This window comes from Meles meles, chromosome 12, assembly GCF_922984935.1.
Source record: "Meles meles chromosome 12, mMelMel3.1 paternal haplotype, whole genome shotgun sequence".
In the NCBI taxonomy this organism is placed as follows: domain Eukaryota; kingdom Metazoa; phylum Chordata; class Mammalia; order Carnivora; family Mustelidae; genus Meles; species Meles meles.
The window spans coordinates 5,075,732-5,090,403 of record NC_060077.1 but is presented as its reverse complement, the minus strand read 5'-3'; the positions used below and the strand labels follow the sequence as shown (position 1 = coordinate 5,090,403).

General features: G+C 50.2%; 1 protein-coding gene across 1 annotated transcript; it reads left to right on the top strand.

Moving 5' to 3' along the window:
• Nucleotides 1-1,677: 1,677 nt before the first annotated feature.
• On the top strand, nt 1,678-14,421 carry HSPB8 (heat shock protein family B (small) member 8). The gene is made up of 3 exons (XM_046025993.1): nt 1,678-2,537; nt 8,509-8,572; nt 13,171-14,421. Exons 1-3 carry the CDS (start codon nt 2,171-2,173, stop codon nt 13,328-13,330), a joined length of 591 nt encoding a protein of 196 aa, XP_045881949.1. The 5' UTR covers nt 1,678-2,170; the 3' UTR covers nt 13,331-14,421.
• The last annotated feature ends 251 nt before the right edge of the window (nt 14,422-14,672 follow it).

Sequence of the window (14,672 nt, the reverse complement as noted above, 5' to 3'; positions counted from 1 at the left end):
GGTGGAGACATCCGATCAGTGGGGGTTGCATACTGTCTCCTTAGCTACCAAGGAGTAGGGACCCCCGCCCTCTGGGAGCCTTTTTGCCACCAATCCTAATCAAGGTGTAATAGGTTGGTTCAAATGTCTACTAGGGTAAATTGTAATTCAATTGGTCTCCTAGCATCACTGTGGAGTTTCCTGTGTGTGTTACATTTTCATTGGACACCTGTGCGTGGCCAGGCCCGACCGCATGGCCTTTGCCCTTAAAAGCTAGTCTGTGAAACAGAGAAGGGTCGCCCTCTCATAACAGGTGCGGCCCCGAATGTTCGGTTAGATTCTTGATGCTTGGAGCGAAATAAAGCTTTGCTCGGCTTTCGCCTTATATCAGTCTCGCTCCTTTAATCAACGGACCCATTATCGGGGTACCCAGTTTTGGGGGGACCCAACAGTTCAGACCAGACCCGGGCACCTCCCGATAATTAGCATTATTAACAGTCATAATACGACTACCATTGGTCATCCCTTCCAATGGCAGATCCCTCACAGGATTGCTGTTGTGGCTGAAGCCAGGTTCATATCTGGGAAGCGCTTCGAACAGGGCCTCGCACACAGCAAGCCTTACGTAATTGAGAACTCAAAATCGAATATATCAAAGAAAGAGTCAGTCTGCTGAATGTTTAGCAGTCCTCAGGGACACACCCACGGGGTGACTATTATGTCCATATTTTTCCTTTATGTACAATTTTTGCGTGTGTGTTCTAATAAAACTTAGTTTTTTTGTATTGGGGATTATGTGTGTTTTTTTAATGTTCCGTTAGCCACTGTAGAGTACATAATCAGTCCTTGATGCAGCACTCAGTGATTCATTAGCTAAGTATAACACCCAGTGCTCATCACAGCAGGTGCCCTCAATAGCCATCGCCCTGTCACTCCCTCCCCCACCCTCCTCCCCTCTGGTCCCCCCAGATTGTTTCCCAGGGTCCACAGTCTCTCATGGGTCATCTCTCTCTCTGGTTCCCCCCTCTTCAGATTTCCCTCCTTCCCTTAAGGTCCTCTGTGCTATTGCCTATGTTCCCCCTATGAGTGAAACCATCTGATAATTGTCTTTCTCGGCTTGACTTACTTCACTTAGCATAATCCCCTCCAGTTCCATCCATGTCAGTGCAAATGGTGGGCATTCAGAGTTTCTGATGGCTGAGTAACTCTCCTTTGGGTATATGTACCAAACTGTGGAAGGAGCCGAGATGCCCTTCAACAGATGGATGGATATTATGTCCATTTTACAGGTGGGAAAACTGACGGGCTCACAGATGCCCATGGCATAATGGTACTGCTCTCAGAGGATGCTGAAGGCAAGCTCCCCAGTCAGGTTGTAAGTAGGGATGGCAGCCCAAAGCCACCTGCCTTCAAATCCACTGGGCTCCCATCCCTCTCCTCTCCTTCTGCAGGGCCCCAAGGGGGGCAAAACGCAGCAGGCTCTGGAGAAGGTACTCCTGGGGTGACCTGAGCCTCAGCAGGCAGAGGGTTATTAATAGCCCAGCCAGCCCTTGGAAGGAGCGTGGGGAGGCGGCTCGGGGGAGGGAGCAGGGAAGAGGGGGGCGGAGCTGAGCCCAGCGGGGGAGGAGAGTGTCCGGACAGGCTGGCTGGACTAGACCGCCAAGGCTCCTCCCCGCCCCCCTGGGAGCCCAGCTGTTCCCTCAGCGGATTCTCAGGGACTGGTTCATCACCTCCGAATACTCCTGTGACAGGAGGCACTGGCAAAACCCGCCCCCAGCCCCAACGGCAATAAATAGAAGGCTCTGAGCCCAGGAGAAGCAAGGAGAAGTTTCTAGGCCTGCGTCCCTGGGTTTATTAAGCTCCTGACGCTCCTCCAGACGTCTCAGCGGCTCTGGCTGAGAGCCTGGACAGCCTGGGAGGACAGTGACTGGCTGATCTCCGGTGAGGCAGTGCGGAGAGGGGCCCTCTGGAATTCTGCTGGGCCGGCTGGTGGCCGCCTCTGGAGTGCCTTTGGGGGCTGGGACCCCAGCCGGGTAAACCCCCTCTGTCCTTGGCAGTGGATGGTTCAGCATTTTCTGAAACTGAAGAATAAGCTCGGAGGGCCAGCCGTCCCCCACATCACCTTGCTCTGTGACCTTGGGCAGGTGGCTCCCTCTCTCTGAGCCTCTGTTTCCCCTCCGGCTCAGCAGCCATGGCTGATGGTCAGATGCCCTTCTCCTGCCACTACCCAAGCCGCCTGCGCCGGGACCCCTTCCGGGACTCGTCCCTCCCCTCGCGCCTGCTGGATGATGACTTTGGCATGGACCCCTTCCCCGATGACCTGACGGCCTCATGGCGCAACTGGGCCCTGCCTCGATTCTCCCCCGGGTGGCCTGGGACCCTGAGGTCAGGCATGGTGCCTCGGGGGCCGACGGCTGCAGCCAGGTTTGGGGTACCTGCGGAGGGCAGGAGTCCCCCACCCTTCCCCGGGGAGCCCTGGAAAGTGTGCGTCAACGTGCACAGCTTTAAGCCAGAGGAACTGATGGTGAAGACCAAGGACGGCTACGTGGAGGTGTCTGGTGAGTGAGGGGCAGAAGTGAGGGAGAACCCAGGAGAGGGGTGTAGGCCTCAGGCCCGGGAACAGCCAAGAGAATGTCTGTTCCCTTAGAGGGTGAGCTATGACAGCAGCGTGTGACCCAGGTGACTTCAGGGCTCAGGAATGCAGCCCAGTGAGCCCACAGAAGTTATCTTTATGGAAAAGCACTCCTGTCCCGGATTCCAGGAGACACCTCAACCCGACACAGCTGTGGGGGGGGCCTTTGGGGGCTGTACCAGTCAGAGCAGAGGCAGGGAAACGGAAACCACAGCAGGTGTTTCGACAGAAAAAAAAAATTCATGTAAAGAATAAGTTAAGCAGATAGAGAAGAAATACAAAGACAAGAGCTAGGACTCCCGACACCCCAGGGGCACAGCCCAGTGTGGAAGGATGTGCCATGACTGAGCTAATACTAGGCACAGGTTTCAAGAGGAACACCTCCCCTTGTCCCAGAACAGGAAACTGAGGCATGATAGTCACAGTAACGACACTAACTGGCAACCCTGGTTAGCGCTCACTGTCTACCTGGCACCACACTACACGCTTTACCTGCAGCAGCTCGGTTAAAACAACGGGGGGGGGGGTGCTATTTGTGTCCTCTTTTTAACAGATGAGGAAACTGAGGCACAGAAAGCTTAAAGTAACTTGCCCATGGCCGCCTGGATTTAAACCAGGCTGTCCTGGGAACTGGGAGGCCAAAAATGATTTGATGGTTTATTGAGCACCTACTGGCTACCAAGAACTGGGCTAAGACTCTTACATCCCTTCTACCAGACAACCCTCACTCGCTCCAGCCCTGAGAAGCAGGGCCTTTCTACTCCCATTTTGCAGCTGAGAAGGTTGAGGCCCAAGCAGGACTTGTCCAAGGTCACGCCATGAGTCAGCAGCCAAGAGGAAGGACTCCCGGCCCAGGGCTTGAGCACCTCCCAGCCTGGGAGAAAGGAAGAGGAGACCGGAGGTTCAGTCCCCATTAAGCCTGGCAGCAGAGGAACGGCTTCCTCTCTCTTCCCTCGCAATTAACGCTCCATTAAAAAGAGTGTGTTCCTGGCAGGCTCCCAGCCAGAAAATCAATAAAAGCCATTGCAAAGCCAGGCCGGGCAGAGGCAGGCCCGGCAGGGCAGGGCGGTGCGTAGGGGTAGTTTCAAAGCCTCGCAGGGTGGAATTATAAACATCAGAGGCCAGGGCCGGGTGTGGTGGGCCACGAGACACTCCGGGGCCACGTGTGGATGGAGGGGTTCAGCGGGGCCTTTCCGAGTTGGCTGCAGTTCTGAACCGGGCTCTGCCACGGCCCAGCAGGATGGGCAAATTGTTTATCTTCTCTGGGCTTTGTTTCCTTATCTGGAAATGGGGGTTCCAGTGGCTACACAGCAGGAAGATGGCTGTATTATATGAGCCGATGTGTGTCCAGTGTAGACCGGCTGCCTGGGACACGAGGGATCAGTATTCTCATGGCTGTGACGCGGCTGTTATTAAAATGCTAGGCACAGCACAAGGCCCCGGGAGACCATACATGGTAGATGCTCCCTGAGACCTGGGTACAAATCCTGGCCTGGCCAGATGGATAAGGACAAGAAACGTCTTCCCATTCAGCTGCCTTATCTGCAGAATGGGGAGCGTAATATCAGCCCTGCAAGTCCGTAGGGGACATTAGAAATACACACAGACAGTGTATGATGATAAATGCAGAAGGTCTGTGAGATGGGGCGAGTAAGAGTTTTTCCGTCCAGCAGGCACTCTGTGAATAAGGGGATTACTACCGCCACCTCCCCTTCTTTGCTTTAATTTGGATTCCAGAGTCTTCTGCCCCAGGTTAGAGGGTTTCCCATGCCCTGCGGCCCCTCTAGGAGGCCTCTGGGAGGTATTTCCTTCATTCTCCTTTCTAGGTGCTTCTTTTGGACTGGGCTGTGGCAGCTCCAGGCTGAGATCCTGGCGAAGCACCTTACTAATCCAGCTCTGCATGAGGTCTTGAGCGAGTCATGGAGCCTCAGTTTCCATATTTGTAAAATAGGGTTGTTGGGTGCTTCCGTAAGGCAGACAAAGCCTTTTAAGTTTATAAAAATGCCTCCCAGGTGTGCACTTAGCAACCTCAGCTTGAGGGAATCCAAATCCCCTTGAGGGTACGTACAGAGACTCTCAGAAAATGGATTTAAGAAATCAGATTGATATCGGGACTCCATTTAAAATCAGATCCAGTCTTTAATCCTACATCACATAACAACAGACCTATTCTTCCTCAAGCACCTGGCTCTCAATGCCTAGGTATGTTGGCTCCCTGGTTCCTCACATGGACTCCCAAGGCAACACGGGTAGGTAGGTTTGTGATACCCACTTGGTAAGTGAGGAAGTTGAGATTCAGGGATAGTAACTCACCTGAGATTGCCCCACCCCCCAGTCCTCCATGGCACATGTCTACAATTCAAAGCCAGGTCTGCTTAGACAGTTCTGAGTCAGGATGGCCAGATTTTCTTCTGGTTATACAACCTTGGGCAAACCCCACCACATCTTCGGTCTCTGTTTTACTTCGGAGGAGTTGATCTAAATCAGTATTTGTCAAAGGGTACATTCTAAGATATCAGTAGGTATCTAAGAATGCAGGATAGGCGGTCCAGAATTTTAGAAACGAGCCAGAGGAAACAAAATTATAAACAGGTCTCCTCATTGCAGGACTTATCAGAGCTTTGAATTTGTTAGGGTAGTTTGTGGATCTCTGGAGGCAGCCCAGTCTTATCTGACCACATCTGAGTGTCTAGTTCCAGGGAAGTATTTGGAAAATGCTAGACTAGATGCTTTCCATGACGCCTTATCCACCCCTACTACCCTGCAACCACCAGCCAAGAAGTGTTCTTTTCATGAGCCACTGGGCCAGGTTCTGGCCAAGAAGGAACTGGAAAACCCAGAGGCCTTATGCCCACCCCCCTTCTCCTTAATCCCAGGGCCTCTGAATCCCCTGGAAACAGCACCTTCTTTCTTTAGCTAAGCCAATGGCTTTCCCCAGAGTGCTGATGCCTGCTTCTTGGCACCTACACTTCTCTGAGGCATACTGGAAAAATAGTAGCTGGGAGGGGCCTCTGGCTTGCCCTGGCCTCTGGATGAGTTCTTTTTTTAAAACAGAATCATAATTACCTTTTTTCTGTTTACAAAAATAAAATATTTCCACGGTAGAAAATGGAGATAGGAAAGCAAAAGAAGAAATTAAAAATCACTCATAATCCTTAAGCTGCCCCAATAAATAGATATTCAAATTATATGCAAATTAAGCTTCAAGATGAGCCTCGGGTAAGCAACATCCATTTTCAACCAGGCTCCTCTTTATGGAAGTCTTGGAGCTGTGCCTGCTCAGAGATCCGCCCCTCCCTAACCCCAGTACCCTATTTTCAGGGCATGGACAGGCAAGCTTTAGCCTTTCAGGAGCAGTCCTTTTTCCAGACATCAAAATAAGCCACAAACCTTCGCCTTCGCACAACATTTTTACAATTTACAAAGCAGTTCTGTGACTCATTCTCCTTTGCTCAGCAACCCAAGAATTAGGAAGGTGTTGTCACCCCCATTTTAGAGAAGAAGAAACTGAGGCTCAGAGAGGAACAGGGAGTTGCTGGGAAGTGTTAGAGCGGGACTGAAAGTCCAAAATCTACATCACTTTGCTCTGACACCTCCACGCTGTGTGACCTTGGGCATATCACTTGACCTTTCTGAACTTCTGTTCCCCATCCACAAGTCCCTGTTTTCTAAGGTTATCGTGAAAATTAAAGAAGTAGCTATAGCCAGGGGCTGGGGGGTGGGTGGCTGACACCGTAGAAGCACTATATAGGAGTCTACTTTTACTATTCTTTTGATCTTCATTATTATTTATTATTCTCAGGATACCAAAAGGGCTGAGTCAGAGGCACTGGCTGGTCCCCAGGAGAAGCAGGCCTCCGGAGGCCCAGGCTCTGGGGAGGGTGTCAGGGAACAGGCAGTGCTCCCCTGGCCACAGGCCTGGGTTAGGGCTGGACAGTTGGTACTCATGGACTTGGCAGGTCCTAATCGACTCTCCCAGCAACAGCATCTTCAGAGCAAAGCGTGCTCTGGGTAACCAGACACTCGGGTTTAAAAACAAATTCCTCTCTGTGTACCCCTTTGGGCCCAGCCCACGAGTGAAAAAATGGAGGCAGCCTTTCCTAAGAGCAGTTTAGCTATATACATGGAGCCTTGGAAATTCCAGAACTTAGAATTGATCCTAAAGAAGTCATCAGGCCGGATGCGAAGATCCAGCTGTAAGGAAGTTCGGTGCAATGAGGTTCTTTCCAAGGTCAGACACCCGTCTCAGTGCCCAAAAGCCAGGAAGTGGCTAAATGAACTTAAATTTCCCTACAGTGGAACACTGTGCGCAACCATTAAAAAGTCATGTTGTGGGAGGGTATTTGGAACAACACGGAAAAATAATTATCACGTGTTAGCAAGAGATAGCAGTTTTGGGCGTAACATAAAATATGATCCCATTGGTGAAAATACGTGATATACATCTCTGCTATATAACATTTATGCATGCCTAAGTAACACAGAAAGAAAAGTCTGGAACTTATACCAAAAAATGTGGTTTCAAAAGAAAAGTCTGGAACTTATACCGAAAAATGCGGTTTCCTCCGGGGGTCCCGATCATGTACTTCTTTATTTTCTACATTTTTCTAGGGTATGTTTGTATTGCCTTACAATCAGAACAAAGTCATTAGTAAAGAAATTGTGAATAATAAAATGTGCAGTTAATAAGGTAATCACCTATAAATTGTCAGTTTTTTAAAAACCTGGGCTGGAAAAAAAAATCCTACAAGGTTATTTACAGTCTGGATTCCAAAGCCTTTTCGAAGGGTGTCCTTGTGTGCATGAGGGTTCTTGGCTGAGGAATGTGGCCCCACAGATGAGGAACAAATAAAGATAGGAGCTGGAAAGCTCCACTGGGCACTGATCTGGTTTGTTTAAAGAGAAATTAGAGAGGCGCCTGGTTGGCCCAGTTGGTTAAGCATCTGCCTTGGGCTCAGGTCATGATCCTGGGGTCCAAGGTTTGAGCTGAACATTGGGCTCCCTGCTCTGCCCCTGCCCTCATCTTATGCTTACTCTGTCTCAAATAAATAAACGAAATCTTTAAAAAAAAAAGAGAGAGAGAGAGAAGGGGGGGCTGAAATTAGAGGTTGACCCCATTTAAAAAAGAAAAAAGAGTGAGGAGCAGCCAAGAGGCTCTGAAGTTGCTATATAAATTGCAAGGCAATAGCCAGTTTGGGCTCACACCTTCTTGTAATCGTATCTTTTTTCTTCCTGAAGAAAGAAGAGTTGCCCTCCCCAGCTGCCCCATAGAAGGCGGGGCTGGTGGAATTTCAAATCTGTGGTGTCTAATGTTCTATTTCTTAGGGAGACCTCCCCCTTTGGTGACTGAGGGTGTTTTTGTTTTGTTTGTCTTAGCAGATTGAAGCATTATTTCCAGGAAATTCATCTGTTCTAGGTACAGGTGATATGGCTCAGCTAATCACAAGCTGGGACAGGAAGAGGGGTGTGAGACCCCAGCACTAAGCGTAGAGTCAGTGAGAGCTGGTTCAGAGCCCAGGTGAGCCATGCACCTGCTAGCTGACTGTGGACCCATCAATGGGCTTCATCACTTATGCCCCCATAACCAAAGGTGAAGGAAACGTACCTTCAAAGCTAGGAAAGGCTCTGGGCTCTGTAAAGCCCACTGGGCAGCAAGCCAGCCATCAACACAGGACCCTGCTTCTTTCCTACCACCTTCCTGGGAGGCTAGCCTTCTGGTTTGACTGGCTGGCCACGTAGGGGAAAGGGGTGAGATTGCTCAGACGACTGGTGTCTCCAGACTGAGCCCTGAGCCAAAGAGTGGGGCAGGGGCTGGGGCAGCAGTCGAACCCAAGCCTGAGGCCTGACTGAGTCCCAGGGACATAGATGCTTACCCGCGGCATTCCTCTCTCTTCTAGGCAAACACGAAGAGAAGCAGCAAGAAGGTGGCATTGTTTCCAAGAACTTCACAAAGAAAATCCAGTAAGTTACCTGGTGATATGGGTTCTGGGGTGGGGGTAGAGGAACGGGTCGTGTCTGGGATCCAAGATCTGGAGCGTCTCCCTCTTGGGCATCTCTCTTTCAAGACAAGCCCCAGATCAGGGAATTGAAACCTCACCCCTAAAGTGGAGAAGGTGCCACAGCAAACCTGCCATGGGGTCCCAGAAAGGGGGGGTGCGTAAATGAGGTCGTCATACCTGCTCAGTGCCCTGTGAGGTGGGCATCAACGAGGCCACTTTGCAGATGGAGAGTCTGAGAGGCCAAATGATGCATCTGTGATGCCATGAAAATTGGGGCACTCGCTGAGCCACGTGGCAGGCCTGGGAAGGATCTCCATCACCATCAACAGACCTTCCCCTGGTGCCCAATGCCCAGCAGAATCTTGTGAAGGTTGCTTGCTCTAAGTGTCCTACCACGGGAGAGCAGGCTGCCTTCCCTAGAGCACCCGAGGGAATGAAGCTGGAAGGTGTCCCGACACTGCGGTCTCCTCCCCGGAGGGTTTTGGAGGCTGAGGATGCATGAAGGGCAGGTTTTGCGGAGGGGTGTGGGGAGAGATGAGCCTGGGGAATCAGGCCCAAAGCAGGAAGACCAGCAGGCTGGGCCAGCTGGAGGGAGGGAGCCTACGGCAAGGACAAGGGGCTGATGGGGACTCCTCTTCCCAGACACACCCCCTCCCCAGCAGCTCTCTACTACATATCCGCTTCTGGCCCCCATCAATGCATTTAATCTTTGCAGCGGGCAGAAGAGACATGACCCTCCTTGTATGATGAGGAAACTAACTTCCCAGAGGGAAAGTGACCTGCCCAGAGTCCTTACAGTTCGAATTTAGAACAGCCCGGAACCGATCCCTGAGCCCTGGGCGCAGCTCATGCCTGGAATGCCCTTCCGCACCTGTAAAAGGGATCAGGTGGCTGTTGATTCCGGAGCCACCAGCGGAAACGGAAATGAAATCATGGCTCGGCCACCCGTGCACAGTAGGTTCCCATAAGTGGTGTTTGTTGTTACTACTGTCCGCGGTAGTGTTGAGTCTTTACTCCATGCCTAGCCCTGGCCAAAATGTCCTGGGTCTGGAAGAGATTCTGCAGTCCTGTCTCTCCCGCCCTGTAACCAGTCCTGACCCGCCCAGCGCCTCTGGAGTTCTTAGAAGCCCATGGACCTTCCTGATAAGGCCAAGGGCTGTTTTCCTTCCCGCTCCCCGGCTCACCTGCCATCCCCAAGACCCACTCCGCTCGCTGGTGTCATCGCAAACGCTGCTGGGCGGGAGAGAGGAAAAGAAAGGGTGGGGGAGTACGGGGGAAGCTGCTGTTTCTTGGAAGAGACTCAGATAAGGCCTCCGTGTTCAGTCCGTGGGGACTAATATTACTAACAAACTCGGCAAGGCTGGAGTCACATGAGAGCGGCCAGGACCTCCTGGGACCCCCCGGCTCTGCCCAGACTCTAGACACCAGGGATGGCCCAGGCCCACTCTCAGGAGGCTCCATCACCTCTCCCAGGAAAAGCTCCAGTCATCAGAGGACGGGGAGGCTCCTTCAGCCACACTGAGCTCCTTGGAGATTTCCTCCCAGTCAGGATGCTACAGCTGTTTGCCTTTTCCCAGGCTAGGAAGTTCTTCCCAACACATCCACCCCCTGTGAAAGGCGCCATGTTGACTGATGAGGCAGAGCAGGAGAGGTCTTGGAATTTGCCAGTCAGGTTGGGGGCAGGGCAAGATGGTAGATGGGATCTTTCCACAGCCAGCTTGGTTGGGAGGACGGGAAGAGACTCAGGAAATCATCAATGGAAGATGCTCAGAGTCAAAGCAAACTTTAGGTCCTTGTTCCACACCTTCCCAGACATCTGTTCTGCCACTTACTGACGTCTGCAGTGTCAAGAGCCATGTGAAGAGGGGGTTAGTTTTAATAGTATTTCACCCCTAAAAGAATCCCATGAAGTAGTATTATTGTCTACGGCCATACCACCCTGAACGCGCCCGATCTCGTCTGAAGTAGTATTATTAAGACCACCTTCTGCATGAGAAAACTGAAGTTCAGAGGGATTCTGAAATTCCACCAAGGTCACACAGCTAGTAATGAGCCAGATCTGGGATTTGAACACTGGTCTCCCCACCTTCAAAGCCCATGGCCTTCCCACCTGGGGGAGACCAGACTGCAGTCATTCCTGGACCATTTTCAACTACTTTTTGCCTTATGTGCTCAGGTTCCCATATTATTATTTGCTTCAGATTTATTTTCTTTTGGACCAGGTCACTTTGGCAAAAGTTAAATTCCTACTAAAATCTTCACTGAAGAGGGCAATCATAAAACAACTCCAATGAAAGAAAAATGCAGTTGAATAGGTAGCACTGTCTGCCTAGGGTCCAAGCCTTAGATCAGCTCTCGCTCTCTCTCTCCCCGTTAAAAACAGAAAACAGCAAGGGATAGGGGCTAAGAGTGTTAACACTTAGCTGAGACCTTCCTTTGGATGAAATGGAAGGACTGAAAGAGAATGGAAGAGGAATAATTTTCCCACCATGGGGGTTCAATGTACAGGTCACCTGGTGAGAGACCTTGAACAAGTCTGTTCCTGCCTCTGGGCCTCAGTTTCCCCAGGTATAATATGAGAGCATTGTCCTGAACAAAAGAGGAGGTTCTTTTGGGTTCTGACCTTTTTGGCCTGGTGATACCACAACTTGGGCTAAAATATACACAGCCATCAAGGTGCCCACTTGAACAGTCGGTGTCTGTAGTAATGATGCAGAGACTAACACTTACTGAGCACTTACTGTATGCCAGGCACTGATAATTACATCACTGTCCCATGTAATTCTTGCACTACCTTAAGAGGTAGAAACCGTTAACCCACTTTTCCTATAAGGAGGTAGGTTCAGAGAAGCCAGCTCACTAGCCTGAGATCATACAGTCAGGAAGAAGCAGAATTTGAACTCAGGTCTGCCTGCCTGCAAAGGCCGTGCTCTGAATCACAGGGGCCCTGCCCCATCGCACCAGATGCACTATGGGTTAGCAGGCAAATAGTTAAACAGAGTTGGCCTGTCCCCAGCAGTGGGAGGAGGTCCAGACTTTTGGCCTCCTCTGTGCTTCAGAAGTTTGACTTGGCTTCTGCCCAAGTTCCCTCTTTCTCTTCGCTCCTTCCCAGAGGGCCCCTTGTTAATCTCTGTGGCTCTGATTTAGCAGGAGTCTCCTGGGTCCGATGCCTTTCATGTGGCTACATGTTGCTACTCACAGTAGAGACTCCCCACCCCCTCCAGGAAGGATCCTGCCCTGGCCAGGAACGGGTCTGCCTGCTGGCCTGGTTCTTTCATCAAAACCTCTGCACTTCTAAAGGCAGGACCGTCACAGACCAGTGGAAAGGTCTACACTGATCAACCCTCCCGGTTTCCCTTTTGGCTCGAAAGTCTGGTGCTAGGGGAGGCAACAGAGCATCGTGATCATCTGCTCTGAGTTTGGAGGCTAAGATTCCAATTCCATTCCCGTCTGCTGCTTTCCTGCAGTGTGACCTTGGGCAAGTCACTTCACCTCTCTGGCCTCAGTTTTCTTGTCTGGACATGGGGACAGTAACAGAACTTGCCTGGTGGGATTATTGTTAACAACTCAAGCAGTTGATAACTAGGTGAACTATCTGGTATGTAGAAAGTGCTCAGAAGGTCATAGTTTCCATAATCTTTACAAATAATGGCATCCCAGTGAAACCACGTACATGTTCTCACCATTCCGGTAATTAGTTGAAGAAACCATGTCCCAGATTGTCTCTTTCACCCAAAGCCATAAAAAAAATCATAAAAAAACACACACACAAAAACAAACAACAACAACAAAAAAACCTTCAAAACTGGAACCAGAGTTGGATTCAGAAATCCCTTTGAGGCTGACTGAGCCTGTCACTTGATGTCCCCAAGTCTCTGCTAAGTGTTCTGTACAATGGGCAGATTAATTCCTACCTATGAACCACTCTGGGCTCTTTATAAAGTTCTAGCCAGGTCATTTCCTATAAATATGTTTTGGTAACCAAACAGTTAGGACCTATTAAGAGATACTTCAGCTGTGGCCCAGATCAAGGTTCCTTCTAACCATGGGAAAGAATATTGCCATGTGGCCAGCCTGTTCCAGCAGTAATTCACCAGTAATGCATTCTGTAGTAAAGCACTTTCAGCAGGCACATGGCAAATGGAAACGTGTTATCTGCTGTGAGTTCACACCTTACTGCATTCCATAACGGATCGTGGGGGTCCAATGTGGGTGGAGACCTCAACCAAAGACCAGAGGTCTGGGCCACAGAGATCTTGTAAGTTACTGCTGGAACACCATATTACCATTCGCAAAGCCTGTTCAGACTCTCACCTCCCTTCAAATATTATCCGTGTTTTATATTGCTATCTCCATTTGCAGATGAGGGCATAAACTCAGAGCAACTGAATGACCTTCCCAAGACCGCACAGCTAGAGAGGGGCAGAGCCAGGATTCAAACCCAGCGTTGTATGCCCTCAGAGCCTAAATTCGTATCAAAGCTGTTTTCTTCCAAATGCATGAAAGTTTGCAGACGCTACCTGAAACATGATACATGAATGATACCTGTGCTTCTCCTAGGCTTCCGGCAGAGGTGGACCCTGTGACAGTCTTTGCCTCGCTTTCCCCAGAGGGCCTGCTGATCATCGAAGCTCCCCAGGTCCCCCCTTACTCACCATTTGGAGAGAGCAGTTTCAACAACGAGCTTCCCCAAGACAGCCGGGAAGTTACCTGTTCCTGAGACCCCAGTCCTGGCCCGTCTTTCCCCCTCGCCAACCCCAGGGCTTCTCTGATTCCAGAGTACATGACTTTAGCTGAATTCATAGATTTAGTGTAACTAAAATGTTGGGGGTGGGGGTGGACTGACCACCGACTCCCTGGCTAGGGTAATAGTAGGCATTTCCACAGGATGGAGCATTTGGCAGGTCATGCTCAGTTGCCTGAGGCCAAAATGCTGGAAGATTCTCTTTCTTTCCCTTTTCTCTCATGATGAAAATGTTGCACATTCTCTAGCTGCAAAACAGGTAGTAGGGGACTTAACATTTCACACTGTATCTTCCCTTGCAGCAAATGCAAAGGTTGCTTCTCTCTGGGGACCTCCCTGTCACCCAGATTCCTATTCTGGGTTCCGACTTTCCATGCCTGCCCCATGGTTTGGTGGATGGAGCCCATTAGCTCACTCTGTGTTTCTGCAGCGCTGGCCTATGAAGCAGGGTAGCTAGGTCTCACCTCCCTGTATGGAATTTATCCAACAGCCACCTGAAAACAGTGCCTTCTGCTCCTCAGCTAAGCATTTATATAGCATGTTCCCAAGTCGGCACTCCCCTGGGACTCTGGAAGCCCATTTATTCTCTGGCTAAATCCCCCCCCCCCCCCACCTTTTCTTGTGCCTCCTATGTCCAATTTGGGATTTTTACAGAGGGGGCTGTCTCCAAACAGCTCCACCAGGAACCAAGCAAAGGCCAGACAGACTGGCAGGCAGGCTAGTGGTGTTATGTATATGAGTGGGACTTGTGTGTCATTGTTATTTGAATTGTGCTGTTGTTTAGGGGCAAATAACAGTAAATAATAATAATAATAAAAGAGCGGATGTTCTTAGCCTTGTGTGCTTCTTTTATGGGGAATGCTATACTCTATACCATTTAGAGATACGAAATGAATTAGGAATGCTTGTAGCTACAAGTAATGATATACAACAATTCGTGGTTTAAATGACATAAACGGGGCACCTGGGTGGCTCAGTGGGTTAAAGCCTCTGCCTTCTGCTCGGGTCATGATCCCAGGGTCCTGGGATTGAGCCCTGCATGGGGCTCCCTGCTCAGCAGGGAGCCTGCTTCCTCCTCTCTCTGCCTGCCTCTCTGCCTACTTGTGATCTGTCAAATAGATAAATAAAATCTTTTTTAAAAAATGACATAAACATCTATTGTCTAACTTTTCAAGAAATTTAGAGATGAGTAATTTCAGAGTAATTTTTTTTTTTCAGTTCATATGCCACTTAAGAGCCCAGAGATCTTTTTCCTCTGCCATCTCTGACAAAGTCTACAAGACTTGTCCTCATGTTTGCAAAATGGCTGCAGCAGCTC